At 46.8% G+C, this 19,872-nt stretch overlaps 2 protein-coding genes across 4 annotated transcripts in view; both read right to left on the bottom strand.

Moving 5' to 3' along the window:
* Positions 1-19,872, bottom strand: part of LOC132459063 (uncharacterized) — an 84,942-nt gene that overhangs the window by 30,633 nt on the left and 34,437 nt on the right. The gene's annotated exons all lie outside the window — the stretch shown is intronic.
* Positions 248-19,834, bottom strand: LOC132458739 (D-amino-acid oxidase-like). Of its 3 annotated transcripts, none has more exons than XM_060053017.1 (11): positions 19,698-19,834; positions 17,765-17,982; positions 17,352-17,466; positions 15,851-15,927; positions 15,694-15,759; positions 13,004-13,058; positions 12,364-12,468; positions 10,396-10,478; positions 2,515-2,632; positions 1,723-1,821; positions 248-1,029 (listed from the first exon to the last, which is right to left on the bottom strand). In XM_060053017.1, the coding sequence occupies exons 2-11, from the start codon at positions 17,956-17,958 to the stop codon at positions 904-906; spliced, it is 1,038 nt and encodes a 345-aa protein (XP_059909000.1). In that variant the 5' UTR covers positions 17,959-17,982; positions 19,698-19,834; the 3' UTR covers positions 248-903. The 3 variants fall into 3 exon arrangements, with proteins under 3 accessions (XP_059909000.1, XP_059909002.1, XP_059909003.1); XM_060053019.1 differs by having other exon boundaries at positions 889-1,029; positions 1,723-1,813; XM_060053020.1 differs by lacking the exons at positions 248-1,029; positions 1,723-1,821; positions 2,515-2,632 and adding an exon at positions 2,656-2,858.

Raw genomic sequence — 19,872 nt, 5'->3', positions numbered from 1 at the left:
TGCCAATGTATGCTATATTCAGTCTCATAGCCACCTCCGTCTGCCAATGAGTGCTATTCAGTCTCATAGCCTCCTCCGTCTGCCAATGAGTGCTATATTCAGTCTCATAGCCTCCTCCGTCTGCCACTAAGTGCTATATTCAGTCTCATAGTCACCTCCTTCAATGTGTGCTATATTCAGTCTCATAGTCACCTCCTTCAATGTGTGCTATATTCAGTCTCAATCCATTTTATTTTAAAACAAGACAGAGATTTCAATCATTTTTATTGGATGTTTTTTGGTCTACATTGGTCAAATGTATTATATCTATCTATTCTATCAAAATATCAAAAGGATAGCAAGGTTATTCCAAACTTTTTGTGGTAACTATACCATCAGCTCCCTTTGAGAATTAGAACTGATCAACAAATGATTGTGATTTAACTCATGATTATCCAACATCCAAAACAAATGTTCAAAGAGTGGTTGAATGACTCTATCCAGACAACATTAAAATTATAGTTGCATTAATAATTATATTAAAGTATACAATTATTTTAATTGATATATGTGTGAGCATGTGTTAACAAATTAAACAATTTGTAGCATTCTTGTCAGTTCTATACTATGTATTTTTATATTTGAGTTATGTACTGTGTGTCACATGGATTTACATTTTTCTATATCGGGTTGAGAGAACTTGATAACCGTAAAACGTGACATATCATATAATTAATACTAGTTGTCATAATAATAAGTGAATTAATTAATTATTCATTCCACGCCTGCCAACCAATCAGCCATTGAACCGCAAGGTTTCCATATAGCCATTCTAAACCGTTCATTCCTTAGTCCTCTGGACGTTTGGAGGTCCTGTGTGGCGTGTACCCCTGGAGGGGCTGTCCCATGACTGTAAGTCCAGATCTACAGACGAGCTTTGGGAGTCTTGGCGCTGTTTTCTATGATCTGGCCAAAGAGCCGGCTAGCCTCCATGGCACAGCCCCAGTGGATGGTGAGACCGAACCCTCCGTGGCCATAGTTGTGGATCACCTGAAACAGCAGTTAGGGGCATTCACTACTACTCTAGTGTAGTGTATGTATCATCTGAACCGGAGCGCTTACAGTCACTCACTACCACACTAGTGTAGTGTATGTATCACCTGAACCGGAGCGCTTAGTGTCACTCACTAATACTCTAGTGTAGTGTATGTATCACCTTAACCAGAGCCCTGACGGTCACTCACGACTACACTAGTGTAGTGTATGTATCACCCGAACCAGAGCCCTTACAGTCACTCACTACTAAACTAGTGTAGTGCATGTATCACCTGAACCAGAGCCCTAACAGTTATTCACTTCCACAATAGTATAGTGTGTGTATCACCTGAACCAGAGCCCTTACGGTCACTCACTACTACTGCAGTGAAGTAGTTTCCCCTGAAACTGGGCTGTTATAGTAATACATAACTACACACTAGTTTAGTTAAGTATAACCTGAAAGAGAGCCGTTATGGTGTCTCTCCAACACACTTTCAAATAAAAGACTAATAATAATTTTGACCACTGTTTTCAACCAATCAGAAACAAGATAAGGAAACTGTGTTGTATTAAGAAGATGACTTGTGTTTAGTACAATATCTGCAAGTTCGTCCGGTTAATCACTAAGTCGGTAAGATAATATGACAAACAATCACATACAACTAACACCGAACGATTATATTGAGGATTGTTTGAGTTCCTTACCTCAATGTCGTTCTGACCGCATGAGATCTTCTCTCTCTCTAGTCTCACAGTAGTCCGCACTGGTCGCAGGCCTGCCCAGTCCTCTACTATCCTAGCATGCTAAGACACACACACACACACACACACACACACACACACACACACACACACACACACACACACACACACACACACACACACACACACACACACACACACACACACACACACACACACACACACACGCACACACACACACACACACACACACACACACACAGTATTGTCGAGGAATTATAAGGATTTAAGCAGATGCAAAGAGATAGATTAATGACAATTCTGATGGAAGATCAAGTCGTAATTGTATAATTTTATTTAACAGGGTTTTTTTTATCTATCAAAAACCCCAACAACACTGTTTGGTTTGCATTAGGTGACTACCTCTCTAGGTTAAATGCTATAACATATGTTTGGCTGATATGGTTCCGCTGCTGATTAAGTAAGATGTCCTCCTTTAAAGGTGGGGTCAGGGGGTTTATTTCTCATTTAATGGGGGGGCAGGGGGATAAATTCTCCTGTAAGAGGTGGGGTCAGGGGGATGAGTTCTCTTTTCAAATTTGGGTCAGGGGGTTTAGTGCTCCTTTAAAGGTGGGGTCAGGGGGATAGTAAACCATTAAAGGGGGGTCAGGGGGTGAAGTTCTTATTTTAAGGCGGGCCAGAGGGTTGGGTTGTAATTTAAACATGGGGTCAGAGGGTTTAGTCCTCCTTTAGATGGAGGGGTCAGAGCGCTCGGTTAGAATAACAACCTCCCACCTTGAGGCTTGGCTCCAAGTGGCAGGCCTCCTCCCAGATCTTCTTGTGGTCGATGGAGTTGTTGGCTTCACTCCAGTTTCCCACCTGAAACACCCCGCCCACGGTCACCAGATGGCTCCTACAGACGGGGAGGATGGATCTGTGTTTTTCTATTATAAACGCAACATCATCCTAACTGCAAGACACCGTGGTGCCGTGGTCCTAGGTTCAAGCCCAGCTGGGATATTTCAAGGTGGATGTTGATTCTTCTGCCCATGGGTGTCTTCTGGTTGTGTTGCTTTCTTCCTACAAAATACTACTGCCTGGGCTGTCAATGGGGCTGAGACTGCCAACTGCTCGAAGAGCTAGGTAAAAGGAAGAGGACCCGTCACACCAAAATTTTACCGGGGGCGAAAATTGTACCGCCTACGTAATCTGCGTTCAAAAATTCCAAACCTGCCTGGCGACAGACGTTCGCGTCGAACGATGACGTAGGATGGTTCATGAACATTCGCGAACATTCGCGCTCATTCATTGAGCGTCACAAGACGAAATAACGATAGTTATGATATTATAACTCTAGTTCTATGATTGTAGGCGTAGCCGTCTAGGCTTCGCCTTATGGGCTTGCCCTATGTGCGTGCTCGCGCACTGAAAATTGTCAACTATGCACCAATCAACGTGGGCACCGCCCACATTTCCCACGGCACCGTGTATATAATGCGGCGCAAAACTGCCGCCCATCCTCCACGCAATTCTTTCAGCATTTGGAGGGTACAGCAGGTGGGAAACTAGACGGCTACGCCTACAATCATAGTACTAGAGTTATAATATCATAACTATCGTTCTATTTCATGTAGGCTACGCCGTCTAGGCTTCGCCTTATGGGCTAAGGTGAAGCTGCGAGCGGAGCCCAATCAATGTACTCCTGCTGGACCCCAGTCAAGAAAACTTAAGTCACCAGGGCACATAAGACTCAAAAAGGCAGAGGATGTGCAAAACAAAACAGCTTAATAAAAAAACGAATTCCTCCTAGATCAAGCAAGGCGATGATCAAGAGAAAAAAGTGAGTCTGCAAAGTAGGGCTTTGACTCCGAACTTGGTTATCAAAAAATAAATAAAAATTCGAACGAATATTAGGCAGCCCTTAATATTCGAACCTTTTATGGGCAGGCCAAGAGGGTGAGACGTCGGAGAACCTGACGCAGTCTATTCATAATATTGTAATGACCACGGAAGAGGCAGTAAATGAAGTATTGATAAGACAGCGATTTATTAGAAACCAAATAAACCGTTGGAACACGCAATACAGGTAACCATAGCAACGCCGGTAAACAAACCTTGCAAAGCCCAATCCAGGTCTTACTGAAGGCATTTAATGGTCCAAATATTATTAATAAATATTTGAATATATTCGAATATTAACATTAATAAACAAACAAACTTCGAATATGATTTTGGGCAAAAGTCAAAGCTCTACTGCAAAGACTCCGGCCCCTTCTGTCCTTCATGGAATCCATGGAAAGTGACGGGAAAAACCTGAGTAATACGGTTTCCATTAGGTCCGCTACCACCGGGGGCGGAGCTACGGAGTTCGACTCTCCAATAAGGAGCTTCTCGCGTCCGTTTCTTATTTAAAAAACGGCGGGAGACAAATACAGGTATTCAAGTCCAACTCGCCATCCGGCGAGAGGAATTTCAACGATGCCGCTTAAAAGAACATGCCTTCATTCTTAAGCCGTAGAAGGGGCACCGGACTCCAACACAGAGTTGCCGAGTGAGCCCCTGGACATGTCTGACATGTAGAAACGGACAAAGGGGCCGGGGGAAGAACAAGACGCAGCCGCGCAAATGTGAGTGAGCTTTTGTCGAAGATTAATCGAGATTTAAAACACTTAGACTAATTTAAGAGAGAGAGTGCAAAAGAAATCGAGGGGTCCGGAGCAAGAATTGACAAAAGACTTTATCGTGCAGAAAAACAACAACGACAACAGCCTGAGTGGATCTATAGAGTCACTGCTTGAAATTCGGTCCCAGCCTTACTTTATACACATACAGGAATTTCTTTGCTACAATGGAGGTTCCCTTTGTCCCAATGGGGTTTCCGCCCAGTCAATCTTCGTCTCAGCGTGTTATCAACCGCGCCCTGGTCTGAGGTCTGCATGGATTAACCTTGTTAGCCAAGATGACCCAAGGCTGAAAGGCGGAGGTCAACATGACTTGACCCCTCAGTTCCCTGGACATTCCTGTGCTCCAAATGTTCTGAACCCAGACTCTGCAGGCATCATGTGCTTTCCACCATTTAAAATATAAAGCCTATTAATAATCATGGTTTACCATAGAATATACTCACTAATTTCTACCACACTTTAACGCCCAATGGTGGCGCTAAGCCCTGCCGAGCGTAGGCTAAGCAAACACCCTCACATATCCTGCAAGAAAACTGCTGTTTAGAGAGAGTGCGGCCCCTGCTGGCGTCGCTATAACACACAAACAACTGTTGTGTGGAGCGGAACGCGGCCGAGCGTTTCACGTACATAGCCAGCGCCCACACCGGGCACAGGAGATGCAACTCCGCCTCCGCCTCACTAGAATGAGGCGGGGGGTGAAAAGCCTTAAGCACAATATCGCTAGACCGGAAAGAACTATTAATGTACTTAGGGAGGAACGCAGGATTAGGTCTGAGCAGCGCATAGGAGCTGTCCTCGTTAAGCAACAAGCAGCTCGGGCTGACAGACGGAGCAGTCAGCTCACAGGCCCGCTTGGCAGAAACCAAAGCCAATAAGAGTGCCGTTTTAAAGGACAGGGCATCCAAAGGGGCCTGAGACAGAGGCTCGAAATGGTCCCTGGACAACCCGCGCAACACAGTGGGGAGATCCCAGCGTGGTGTAAGCACGCGCGAAACAGGCCTAACCCGTCTAGCCCCACGCAAGAACCTCTTGACCAAGAACCGTGGATGGCTGAAGATCGGTCCACCATCACAGCCTGCATGGCCAGCCGAAACAGCTGCCGCATAGACCTTGATAGTGGAAAAAGCCAAACCCTTCTCCAATAAGTGCTTTAGAAACGCAAGCACGCTTCCCACCTCGCAATGGGATGGGACAGCGTGGTTCCTGTCACACCAATCAGAGAAAGCGCACCATTTCGCTGCATAGAGGGAAGTAGTAGAAGATGCACGAGTTGCACGTGATGCACGTGTTGATAACCGCTTCAGGCAAACCTTTGCCCTGGCGGGCGGGTGGTGCACCGTCCCATGGGCCTGTGAAAGCGCATCCGGTCTGAACGGTACCGGCCACGGCGCCGTCCGTGAGAGCGCCGTCCGTGAGAGCGCCGCCGTTCTCCGGAGCCACTATAATCAGGGACAATCTCTCCTGTCTGACCCGTTCCAGAAGAGGAAGGATCAGCTGGAGCGGAGGAAACGCATACAAGAGAACCCGCGGCCAAGGTGTGTGCGCCAACGCATCCAACCCCAATGGGGGAAGAACCTGAGGGTTGAGGGAGAACCACCGCCTGCAGTGTGTGTTCTCCCTGCACGCGAACAGGTCCACCTGAGCCGTCCCGAACCTCTGCCAGATCAGTCTGACAATGTCGGGATGCAACCGCCGCGAGACACGAGGTCCGCCCCGAAGTTCTGGGTGCCCGCGATATGCAGGGCTCTCAGACTGAGGAGATACTGATGAGCCCAAAGCCAGAGCTCGACCGCCCTTTGGTGGAGAGCAGAGGAGCGCACTCCCCCCTGTTTGTTTATGTACGCCGCCGCCGACACACCAGGTGAAAGAAATGCAACAGCACTTTCCTCACAGCGATGAGTTCCAGCACATTTATGTGGACTGTAGGGGGCTTGCGCCACTCGCCTGAGTGAAAGAGGCACGTTCCTCCCCAACCCGTCAACGAGGCGTCGGTGAAGACCACTACGTAGGACGTCACTCTGCTCAGGGGAACACCCCTGAGAAGGGCGGGGGGGTTTCCCCAATATTCCAGGACTGGTGACACTGAACGGGGTAGGAGGAGCACCTCCTCGTACGGGGTCCAACCGTTGGCGAGCAAACCACCGCTGGAGTCTGCGCATAAAGAGCAAACCCAGGGGAACCACGGGATGGGCGGCTGCCATCAGCCCTAACAGGCGCATGGTGGACAGCGCGGTCACGTTTCTGAGAACGCGAAAGCGGGAGAGCGCCAACAGGATGATGTTTCGCCGAGGAGGCGAGAGCATCGCTGTCATGGTGGCTGAGTCTAGGCAAAGCCCCAAGTAGACTATCTGCCGGCCAGGGAGCGGGAGGCTCTTCTCCCAGTTGATGGCAAAACCCAGGAAAGAGAGATGGTTTATCAACGTCATGGTGTCCCTTCTCGCAGCTTCCTCTGAGTTGCTCAGAATAAGTAGGTCGTCGAGGTAGAAGAGAACCCTCTTTCCCTGATGCCTGAGCGGTCCCAACGCCGTCTCCACACACTTCGAGAAGGTGCGCGGGGCCAGGGAGTAGCCGAATGGCAGGCAGTGGTACTCGTACGCCACCCCCATAAAGGCAAAACTGAGAAACTTCCTGTGCGCCTGCCGAACAGGGACGTGGAAGTAAGCATCTTTGCGATCCAGGGATGCGAACCAGTCGCCCTCTCTCACATATTGGAGCAGAGCACTGATAGTGAACATTCTGAATTTCCTCGCGGCAACGAATCTGTTGAACACGCGAAGATCCAGAATAGGTCTCATCTCCCCTGACTTCTCGGAAACCAGGAAGTAGCGGGAGTAAAACCCTAGGTGTGACTCGTGGGGGGAACGACAGTGATGGCCCCCTTCTCCAAGAGACGGACCACCTCTGCTGCCAGAGCCGTTCTTGCCGCTGGATCCCGTAGCCTGGTCTCCACCAACCCCATAAAGGGTGGGGGACGGCGCTTGAACTGTATGGGATCACCCCATCTCAACGTGTTGTCCAACCACGATGGTAGAACGCACCGCTCTAGCCAACATGCATAGTGTCAGAGAGAGGACGATCTGACAGCTGAGGAACGCTGTCCAGGAATAACCTGTATTCCTCGGCCCCTACCGCCTCCACACAGTGTGTGGACCTAGGGGGGCATCCCATGAAAGGGAGGAGGCTCAGCGAGCGTGGTAGACGTTACAGAGCTCGTCGCTGTACAAACAGCGAGCTGTCTAGACGCCGCGCTCGTGTCCACTGAACAGGCAACGAGCCGTCTAGCCGTAGCGCTCATGACCGTGCGTTGTCCACTGTCTGTAACCACAGCACGCAGACCCGTCTCCTCACCTTCCACAGACTGTAGAAGGGAGGTAGAGGGGGTAATGTGGGAAACTAGGAAACTAGTACAAGCGTCCGTATCCACAGGCTCGTGTAATGAGTCTCCAGCCCACCCACAAAGCTCAAAAGGAGGTTTCTTAGAAGCAGGTGAACCTGAGGTTATGTAAACACGCTGTCCGGCCGCCACCCTACAGCCATCTGGCTGAAGGAGGGAAAGAGGTAATCTAAAGGAATATCGCTCTTTAGGGAGTATGTACTGCCGTTCGGTCGAATGGTCTTTCTTTTCTTTATTGTTTGGATAAGAAAAAGTGGGAGCAAGTTTGCGGAACTTCTGTCCCAGCGGTGCTGCTCTCCCCGGCTGCGGCGGCGGCTGCTGTTGCTGTTACTGCTGCTGCTGCGACTGCTGCATTGGGGTTGGAGGCGGAGGCGGCCCCCTGGAGCGCTGGAACCAGCCTGGACCCCGCCTCCTCTCGGCCCGCTGGTGGGAGGAGCCTGTGAGAATCGCCCCGAACCGGGAACATTTCTCACGGACGGACTGCTGGTGAGCGAGCACCTCCGAGAACCGGGGCCCAAATAGTCTATCCGGAGCTAATGGGCCCTGGACGAGGCTGGCCCGCTCTCGTTCCGGAACAGCAGTGTGAGAGAGCCATATGGCCCTCTGGATCATGGTGGCCCACGCCATATGCCGGCCGGCCGAAACGGCTACCGGCCGGCACAGCTGAAGGATGGAGCTGGAGAATCGGGAAACCGTCAGCCATCTCGCGGCCTCCTCCGGGCCGTAAGCCTCCCTGCCAGCCGACAAGGAGACCAGGGCAGAGGAGAGCAGGGCAATGTTGTCCGCCGCAGATTGCGAGGCACAGACGAACACCCTGTCCGTCATGCCGGTAATCTGCTTCTGGAGGCGGTCGGGGGGCAGCGGCTTCTCGTTAGGACAGAGAAGCGCTGCTAGGGAAGACTCCAGGCGAGGGATCCCCCTCGCCTGAGTATCATCCCACCCTTCCACGCTGGTGAAGTCAGCGAAGGGCCTCACCGGGGCCTTCAGAGTAGAGGGGTCCCCACCCGCAGCAGTGAAAAGGTGCTGAACCGGTGGGAACAGGGGACACTGGGTAGCCCGCCAGGAGGAAGACAGGGTGCGAAAACACTCGCCCTGCATGTCATCCGACATGTGGGCGAGAGGCGGGGCTGGCATAGGGATGCCCTTGATGGCCGCCGCCTCACCCATGATCGGCCATCCGGCACGGTCTCTCCCTCGGGACGACAGTGGCGGTGGAAGCCCCGGAGCGGGAGAACTCGGACGCAGAACCAGGAAAGACGTCGTCGAAGAAGGCGACGTCGTCAACCTCAAAGTGCTCGTCGGCGTCCTGGGCGTCCGGAACTCCGGCACCGAAGATGTCGATGGCCTCAGCGAGATCCACCGACGGGAAGAAAAAGAGGTGCCTGGAGAGGAGCCCCTCTTCAGGCAGCGCGCGGCAGGCGGCGCAGGAGGTGGTAGCAACCAAGGCAGCCATGGCTTGTTCAGCGCAGTGGCACCTGAAACACGCCAGGTGCCCGTCACCCGGCGCCAGGGAAGCGGGACAGGAGGCGCACTGAGGCCCTGAAAAGGGCCCGCCAGCTCTTACAGGAGCGCTCTCCAGTGGCCCTGAAAAGGGCCGTTGGTCCTTGGCCTCGCCCATGCCGCTGCCACGGTCATCTTATTGTTGGAAGTCATATCTTCGTTTTCATTGATCAGTACAACGCACGGGACAAGCCCGTAAGGCGAAGCCTAGACGGCGTAGCTTACATGAAATAGAACATCAAACAGATAACACTTATTTTACAAATGACATTTATTAGCGATGCTAACTATATATAACTTTATACTTTATTCTTTTTAATCGCATTTAGCTAGTAAACTGAGTGTATTAGCACAAGCTAGCTAGACTATGATACAGTTTAAACACACAGTTCTGTTAGGAGTTGCAGGTGCAGGCAGGCAGGTAGGACCCAGATGCAGACGGGTAAAGGAAACGGCACTTTATTTCTGCCAAAAGGCTAAGGCAAGGAGCAAGGAGCAAGGAGTAAGGGAACACAGGTAGCCACAGAGAGCACGCAGGACGAACAACCACAATGACAGCACAAGGAACAAAGGAAAGACAAGGGCTTAAGTAACAAACACAACGAGGAACAGCTGAGACACATTAGGGGAGGGAACAGTAATCAACACAGGAGGGAAACACACCAAAACACGACAGACCATGACAAGTTTACTAGCTAAATTCAATACAAAAAAATTAATATAAATATATTTTAAAGTAAAAACAAGTGTTATTTTGTCTATGGCAACATGAGCGCAAATGTTTTTTGAAACCTGCCTGGCAACGAACAATCGCGTCGAACGATGACGTTATGTTTCGAACGCGGATTACGTAGGCGGTACAATTTTCACCCCTGGTACAATTTTGGTGTGACAGACCCCCAAAGGCGGAGAAATATATAATATATATAATTTTCAGTATTACCAACAATGCACTTTGATAGCAGGCCACCACAGAATATGTGTGATAAGCAAGAAAACCTCCAATAGACCTAGTGTAGAAGAACTCTCAAAATCATGTAATGACATATAGTTGATTAAGAAATTAAATTAAAATGGTCAAAAAGTATACTGAGTTACCCTGGAATGATGTAAGGGGAATTGTAGGTGCTAGATCTTTTATTGTGGGTAAGAATCCAATGCTTTAGCCATGGTGCATCAACCTGTTACAAAAAAGAGTGAAAACCCATATTAAAAACCAATGGACAGGTTGTTAAAGGAGACATATTATGGCGTTTTCACAACAAGTAAACATAATATTTGAGTTCCAGAAAACATGTTTTTGAAGCTGTTTGCTGGAAATAGCTTTTAGGAAAAAAAAATCTTGCCTGCCGCTCTCTGTTTCAGCTCCTTCAGAATGTGCTGTTTATGGTGTCTGTAGCTTTAATGTGAATGAGCTGCTGCCCATTGACCAATGAGCTGTCAGACTGAACCACAGCATGGAGGAGAAGGGATTGTTGTTTGTGGACTCCTGGAGCTCTATATCTATATAATAATATATAATAATAATATTATATATTGGTATTTATATAATATTATATCTAATATAACGGCCAAAAGCTATGTGCGCCTCGGATGATAATGAATCATAAATACTGCGTCTGACATCTCTGGCACTTTCACAACAAGGACTCGTAGTGGAAGATATCTCGGCCATGGTTGAGAAGAATTGGGGGAAAGGAACTTTGGCCTCGGCTCTCTGAAGTCCATGAACCGCGACATGGAGGAGATGAGCTGCCTCACTGCCGCCGAGCTACCCGCGCCGGAGCTGCCGGCACCGCCGGCACCGGCGGAGCTGCCGGACTTCGGTGGCAGTCCGGCCTCCGTCGAAGCCGTCCCGCCGCCAGTCCGGCAGCTCCGGCGGGTGTCCTCCGGGAGCTGAAAAGTCCGGCGGGGGTAGCTCGGCGGCAGTCGGTCAGCTCAGCTCCGGGAGTACAATCCCTTTTTCCTCCATGTCTCCTCCTCCGGTCCCTCAATTCCGGCGGCTGGAGCTCGGCGACAGTCTGGCAGAGAAAGGGATTGTACTCCCGGAGCTGAGCTGCCGCCGAGTTCCCCCCGCCGGAGCTGCTGGTCCGCTGGTCCACAGAATCGTAGCTATGCTCTGATTGGAGGGGAGTGGGGTAGTGGGAGGTAATATTCAACTGTGCCCCCTTCCTACTAGGGGTGTAACGATACATGTATGTATTCGTACCCCTTCCATAAGGGTACTGTCGGCGGTGAAAACGCGAGCCGTATCTGAGCTGTGCCGAAACGCACCTTGACTACTCCACCAAGCCGCACCGAACCGACCCGCACCCTCAAGTGGAAATGCGCCATAAAGGTACTGTCGGGTGGAAACGCGAGCCGTAACTGAGCTGCGCCAAACCGCACCTTCACTACTCCACCAAGCCGCCCCGAACCGACCCGCACCCTCCGGTGTATTTTGCACTTTCATAAATAATTTTCAGTTTTATAACTGATTGTCTCATTTTGTTTACAAGTTACGGATGGAGTCTGAAGGTGATGTGGGGTACTTATTGTTCACTGTTTACATCTTAGATTACACAGTTCAGGCTATTGCAGCTAGCTCAGGGGAGAGACTGTATGACGATAGGGGGTACAACCTGAGACAATAAAAAATAATTGCCTTCTGCATTTTATCTTTTCCCTTCATTGTAGGCCTACCATACCGCCTACCAAAATTATTCTAAAGAGGTCTCCGTGCATAGCCCTGGCTACTCCAATGAACCAAGAAAGCCGGCTCCTTTACGAACTGCACTATCGAAGAAAATTGGGGGTACTCATAGCTGTTGGACAAAACAAAGATACAGCTATGGGAGCAGTTTAACTCTTTTTGAATAAAACTGACGGAAATGTCCCGCCAACTGCCCAATTTAAAAAGGTCAGACACAGCAAGAGGTGGTCAGTTGAGCAGAGATCCTTGTTGATTGATATCTCAACAAAAACAATGTCAAAAACCTAGCTGGAGTCTTAGATGTGACTTCCAATGGCCAATGTAGTCACTCTAAAAAGACTCTAAATAGGATTGCTATGATAGAAAGCAGTCACCTTAATGATTTGGCCCCGGCCTGGTGTAAGTTGAGGGTCGGGCTGCAGGTCCCCTGACCTCACCCCTGAGCAATTGATAATAATGTCCACCCCAGCATCTGCTAACTAAACAAAACACAACAAACAGGACTTATGCATTATGCTTTTAAAGGTTCTATTGGAAAGTAACCAAACCATAACGTATAGGTTATAATGTAATTTCAGATAATTTGAGCAGAAGAATGTCAGTCTTAAATGGGTCCCCATTATTACCAAGGGTGGTCATGGTTTTTATGGCAAGGTAAACAATAATAGCACCACTACATTGTATGGCAAAATTGCATTAAACAGAACCATTACATTAAACAACACTGTTACATTAGAAGGCACCTGACCATTGAGGTGTACATGCAATATTCGATTGCAGGCCAGCATTAGATCACATGGCACCGTTACATTACATCAATTCAATTCAATGACCAGTGATTCACTATGGATTGTGCTGTTGAGTTCAATGATTGTTGACTCTTTATTACAAATAGAAAACAAAGCTAAGTCCTCAATGGGTGGATTTTATATTATATTAAATTATATATATTATTATTAAACATAACATACATACATTTTTTATTACATTTTCCATGAAAACATTTGCACTAACCTCTTTAAAAGATTCAATTTTCTTCTGGTAGAACATCACTCCTCTGTTTTGTAACCTGTAATTCATGCAAAACCAAGTTATTCTAGTGTTGCCTCTAAATTAAAGAGGGTATTACACTGAACTCTACAGAATCATATTTTTTTTTGCATAATCTACAATTCTGATATATTATGAGCTGGAGGTTAAGAAGACAAAATAAACTGAAGAAGATAGAAGAATATATATATATATATATATATATATATATATGTAGTGGGCAACCCGTCCCCAACCCCTCGGGCTGGACAGCCCAGGGGAGAGGTTGTGGAGGGCGTGTACCGCCCATACCCAGCAGGCGGAGCCAGAGGACGTCCCTCCCGGCACACTAATCAGAGAGATAGGAAACAACTGGGGCGGGGAACGAGGGACCTCTAATGGCGCGTTTCCACTGCAGGGTGCGGAACGGATCGGTTCGCAAAGGTGCGGTACGGGTTGCGTTTCCACCGGCAAAAGTGGGCGTGACCCGGACTTAGCCGTACCCGTTTTGGCCTCGTTTTCAGGACTCCTCCGTTGGGGTACTGAAAAAGAGACGAGAAGCCTGAAAGGGTCCCGGGAAATTCTAGCTACACACCCCCTCCGTTGATTGGTCGACAGAATCATCACTTCCGGGCGACGTGGGGATAAAAACAAACAAACAGTAGCCTCGAGGTATTATTCTTTACAATAGAGCTGTCAGTTAAACGCGTTATTAACGGCGTTAACGCAAACCAAATTTAACGGCGTTAAAAAAATTAGCGCGCGATTAACGCAATTATTTTATAAAAAAAAAAAAAAAAAAAACTGCTATGTTCAAATGACATTTGTTCAAAGCAGTCGTTTAATTGCACTATAGGCTATTTTTTTGTATCGTCCTGTTTTGATCAGTATATGCCAATGTTGTTATCAATAGAAAATCATTTGCACAAGGCAAGCCGATACACTTCGGCTTGCCATCAATGTTGATAAGAGAATTAAAATGAGAAAAATTCTGGGACAAAAAAATCAAGGGATATTTAGCATAGAAAAATAATTTGCGATTAATCGCGATTAATCGCGAGTTAACTATGACATTAATGCGATTAATCACGATTAAATATTTTAATCGCTTGACAGCTCTACAATTAACATGTCGCGTAAAACACTTGCTTGGGCGAACAAGGAGGTGGAGACGTTCGTCTGCATTCTTGGGGAGGAAGACGTTGTTTACGATGTTTACGTAGCTGCCGCGGCGATCGACATCCGGCCTACCTTAAAGGGTACTGTCGGCGGTGTTCCCAACAACAGGGAACCTCAGTTCCGAGGTTGGAACCTCAGTTCCGAGGTTGCGACCTCGGAACTGAGCTGGGCTATACCGCCCCCTCCCTACCGCACCTTTGCGAACCGATCCGTTCCGCACCCTGCAGTGGAAACGTGGCATAAGGCCCCGTTTACACGAAAGGAAAACGCAGATATTTCCACGCGGTTTGGCCTCTCATTTACACGAAAACGCTGTTTTGTCACAGAAAACGATCATTTCTAAAAACTCCGGCCAAAGTGGAGATTTCTGAAAACGCCGGTTATGTGTTGTCGTGTCAACGGGGGGAAACAGGGTTTTAGGTTCTGAAGCGTCACATTATGCCCCAGGAAATGCTTAACGTCATATGAGCGCCCTATGCTTACAGTTATTTTGTTACAGGAAGACGCTCGTGTTATTCGTTGTTGTTGATTCTGCGGATTCTGATTGGCTTGCATGGCTTTAATTGCGCTCAACGGCGTATTTATGCGTTTTGATGTAAACGACAACTATTTTGAAAACGATGTTGTGTGCACAATGTTATTTTTGAAAATGGAGGGGGGGAAATATTCGTTTCTATAAATACCCTGCTACGTATAAACGTGGCCTTAACGCTTTGCCCTGACCCAAGCAGAGTTGGAGCCGGGAGCAACAGGAGTAACCCCGAACCACGGACAGACAAGCCGACGGAAGGTGAACCGAGCTGCTCCCGACAGGCCCCAAGGAGGACGCACCCCGGCCAAGGCCCGATAGCCGTGAAGAGGAACGCCGACGGGATCGACCCCCTGCTCCCCAAGAGAACTGAATATTGTCCCCTTTTTTCCAAGGCTCCCGGAGTCAGCGTATTCTTTCACGCTTTCCCCAAGTGGGTGTATTTTGAGTTATCCCGAATAAATGCCTTCCCGGGCTTTGAACCAGCCGTGAATTGTGGTGATTCCTTATACCTCTGAGACATTCCTGGGCCCGGGTTGCCACAATATATATATGTATATATATATACATATATATATTGTTCATGATATTTATATATATATAATTAGTATATGCTACAGGTGAACCTGCTAAGATGGTGCAATTCGCTATCTCGGGATATTGGGCAATATCCCATGATCAAGATCTCAAACAAATAAATCGCTTATAAAAACAAATAAATCCCGGAAAAAATATATCTTTTTTATTTTTGGAGTGTTCACTTGTAGTTTATACTAGAACAATTATTCACCTCAGGCTCTGTGTCTGGGGGCCTATTCCCCACTATTCATATCGCTTGGCGAATAATTGTTAAATAGCACACTGTCGTGTTGCTTCCTTCTGTTTTAGCTCATTGTGTTATGCCACAATTCTTGGAGTCTTGCATGTAAATAGTTTCATATATAATGAGTGAGATATAAAAACTCACCAATCCATCAGCCAAGGTAAATACGTTTTCCCTTCAATCATAAGAGCAGTGTTGAACCAGCCATGACTAGAACATCAACATACAAAAATAACATTATAATCGTACTTCAAGTATCCTTTGTTGTGTCTATTCCAACCTCTAATCCCACATGACATACTTGTATCCGGGAAACATTTCCAGCTCCCTTTTGGTGAGGTGTCTGAAGCCCAGCACAATGTCTTTAAAGGAGGGCTCCTGCAACAGAGACACAATGTGATGACAATTAATTGCGATTTATTGAAATAGTAATGTTTCATAGTTTTATTGGACCTGTTACCCTAATAAATAGGTCCATATATGTGTAGTATCTAGGATATCATCATTCGTTATAAGTTGGAAATGTGTAGAGGGCATAGGCAGAAATCCCAGGGGGGGTAGGGGGACACACAACCCCTCCATCCAAGGAAAATATATCACTGCAAACATGAAGTAAATTCAGTAATATTAATAATGCACAATGAAAGCACAAAGATTAGGAGCCTCTTATTAGCTGAGGAGCAATGTGTTAATGATTTATGATTGCCATTTGCAGGCCGTGTGGTGCATCGTATTGTATTAAATTGTAAACAGTAAAAAATATAACATTTAATTGAATTAGGACCTTAAGAATCAAAAGGTGTTATCAATGAAAATCATCTGCTTATGTTATGTTATGGATAGTAATACTGTCAACTGAGAAGAAAAGAGCTGGAAAAAGCTAGGAAAGAGAAAGAGCTAAATGCTGCTATCAGAAAGGCTTTTACAACCGTTCTTGGCTGTTGAGTTCTGGTCTTCTATTATTCAGCTGGGAACATAAATGTTGGTTTGTGTACGTGCCTTTATCAGGCCTTAAAGTTGTGCACTCAAACAGGACCTAACCCTCCAACCCTAACCCTTATCTTGAGCCAGGTTAAATTATAACCTGCTTATTATACCAAGGACTCTCATTTGAACAATGAACACCATAAAGATATAGAAGTGTCACCTGAGGCTGTTCACATAGTTTACAAACCATAAATAAATGGTTATGGACGGCTCTTTCTTTATTGTAGAACTGAGCTGTCAGGATTCTTGTATGGACTGTTGTTTTTGTCTCGCCCTACCTGTTGGAGTGTGATAATTCTGGACTTTGTTTATGTTTGTAGCCATGTGATGGTCATGTGCCCGGAGTAACACCCATGTCCTTATTTGGGCAACTTCCTGCCTTTGTTTGTTTCCCTCCATTTTCTCTGTTCACCTGTCTCTCATTTGGTATTGATTGGTGGAGTATTTAAACACTGCCCTTTCTGTTCACTTTGTCAGATCGTCACGGTATGTACTGTTTGCTTCCTGACTGCCACGTGAGTGAGACTAGCGTGAAGCTCTTTAAAGAGAAGTTATAGTTTACTGTTCTTCCGGGTTTTGAACCCTGCCTGTTTTGGACTAAGTCTTCTGCCTATCGGTTTTGGATATCTCGCCTGTACCTGTCCGTCTGTATCTGTCTGCCTGCCTGCCTGTTTACGAACCCCGCCTGTACCTGGAATCTGATTTGCCTGCTGGACTGTTTGTGAATAAACTCTTTTGATCTGCAATTGATTCCCGTTCTGAGTCGTGACACGAGCATTGGCTTAGTATTTAGAAGGCAAGAGAGTAGAACTCACAGGTGCATAATCAGAACAAAGATTGTATCCTGACTGAAGGAATATCCCCATCTTCACTGACTCAGGGGAACTCAGCACACTGAGCAGGTAGTCAAAGGTCTCCTTGTTCCACTTCCTGAATGCATGGTATTACACAAGATATTCAAAAGTGGTAAATGTGATGCAAAAATGTTTTTAAACACATTGTTAAATCAACAAGTCCCTATGCAGGTGTAGCTGTGGTCAAATCACATGAAAATACACCTAAGTGAAGGTAACTGCATAGATTGAATAAAAAACAATAAGCATTGGATAGTCTCATCTGTCGTCATTGCAGGCTCATCCATTTAAACTTATCTCGCACGCCCAGGCTCTAACTAGTTCAAGAACCACAAGGCCTATACACAAAGAAGACAACTACGTCGTAGGCCTACGTTTCTTCCGTGCGGCCGTTGTCGTAGAGGTATGGCTGCCAGAAGCCCGCGGCTCCATCACTGGTGGTAAGAGGCGTGAAGCGATCCGCATACACCTCAATGGTCAGGTTGCCCTGTGTCAAGTGGTACTGCTCGTAGATGCACTTGGCTGTGGACAAGCCGATCACCCCAGCTCCTATCACCGCCACCCGCATGTTGCACAGGGCTGCTGTTAAATACTAAGAAGGAAACCAAATGAACAGGCAAAAGGTGAGTTTCTATTGGAGGGAGGAAACTAGTGCTACAACAATAAAATGGTATGCTATTACATCTGCAAAATGAGTTTCCACTCAGAAGGGTCCATTAATTGGCATTATTTTGATAGGTGATGTTTGCTACACTTTTTCCATGCAGAGAGGTGCAAATGTGCGTGTCGATTTGTCTGTGTTCCTCAGTACCGCCAGTAGGGAGTACCCAGTGATTTTAAGAGGAAAAATGCTGGTCTTGGTTGGGGCTGCAGTGTGCCCAATGCAACGAAGCATTTGAGATTAGTTTACACCAGGGGTCGGCCTTGGCACGCGTGCCACCACTGGCACGGGGCAGCATAATCATTGGCACACTTAAAAAATAAAAATAAATAACAATTAAATTATTTTATTTTATTATTATTAAAAAAATTCACAGCACTATGCGGCAGCATAATCATTACTACCGATTTCTTTGTTTTGGCCATTTCCTCGCAGTGCAAATATGCTTAAATTAGTTACAGAAAGCAGTGTTCTGAAATGGGATCAATTAATAGTTTTTAAACCTATGTTGAGGGTAAATATTGTTGCAAGTGGCCTGTATGCATCGCCTTCACATGGTATTGCAAAGCTGTATATGTCTTAAAGATATTGATGTGGATGGTTCCAAAATTCTCATGTATTCTCGTTTTTTACATTTCTCACAGTGCAAATATGTTTTTGAATGAGTTTCTGAAAATGGAGTTTTAAGATGGGACATATTGTGGCAACCCGTCTCTGGCACAGCGCCCCTGGAGGCCAAGGGGGCAGGTTGTGGAGGCGGTGTACCACAGATTTCCGACAGATGGCACCAGTAAGAACATCGGTGCCAATCATTGAGATGTGGAGCACCTGAGGAGCAGGTGGGAAGCATGCTTTAAAAAGCATGCTTCCACACTCATTCAGGGCTCTCCTGGTTCGCGTGTGCGGAGAGACCAGTCTCGTGGGTGATGGGATTCCACCGGGAGGAAAAAGACTGTTGATTCCTCCAAAGCTGAGTTTTTCGGCTTGCTTTGTTAGATATATCATTTATGAATGAATAAAAGTGCCATTTTGGCTTTAAGTAAGCTCCAGTTGGTGTGCTCATTGGAAGGAGGCGGCTCACTCACCAAGCCGGGTTGCCACAATATGTAATTATAATTTGTAAGCCCATGTTGCAAAAATAACGACCAAAAAAACATTAAAATGTTAATGCATGATTTATGGACTATATGGAATAGTGCAATTCCAGGTCTTCTGGAAATGATTTTGGTCGCTGCGTCATAATTCAGCTTAATCTTATCTATTGTTGCTTAAGGCGCACTCATTAACGAGAACATGTAAAACTGGCACTGCATGTTGAAAAGGTTGCTGACCCCTGGTTTACACGTTAACAAATCTGATTACGCTCACGCGGTTAAGACACAGTTACTCCACATTTGTAAATAGTTCTGCTACAATTTTAACATTGCATCACGAATGTTAATAATATGCATAATAGTCTACTAATAGTAGAATGATAATTGTATGCAGGCTAATATCGATTTTATTTTCACCAACTACAAATTCAGCCGTAACCGTGGTAATGAGTGAAATTAGATAAAACAAAGACCAGCGCGAGAGCGACGTTGAAATCTATAACCAGATTAGAAGGAATTCATATGTTGATAAGTTGCAAAAGCTTTAGGTACCTGCGAAGAAGGGACGTTTTTAGGGCAACTCGACTCGCTGAACCCTGGCGGCTACAAGCATAGAGGAGCGGAAACAAATTTGTGAAGAGGGTCACTTCAACTTGGGTGTGTGGGCGCTGGGCGGGGCTATAGTTACAGCTGCAGATATTGTAACCAAGTTCCATTCTGTTTTGTG

The sequence above is a fragment of the Gadus macrocephalus genome, chromosome 6 (assembly GCF_031168955.1).
Source record: "Gadus macrocephalus chromosome 6, ASM3116895v1".
Lineage (NCBI taxonomy): Eukaryota > Metazoa > Chordata > Actinopteri > Gadiformes > Gadidae > Gadus > Gadus macrocephalus.
Note: the sequence above shows the minus strand (reverse complement) of the source record. Positions and strands in the feature narration are given on the sequence as shown.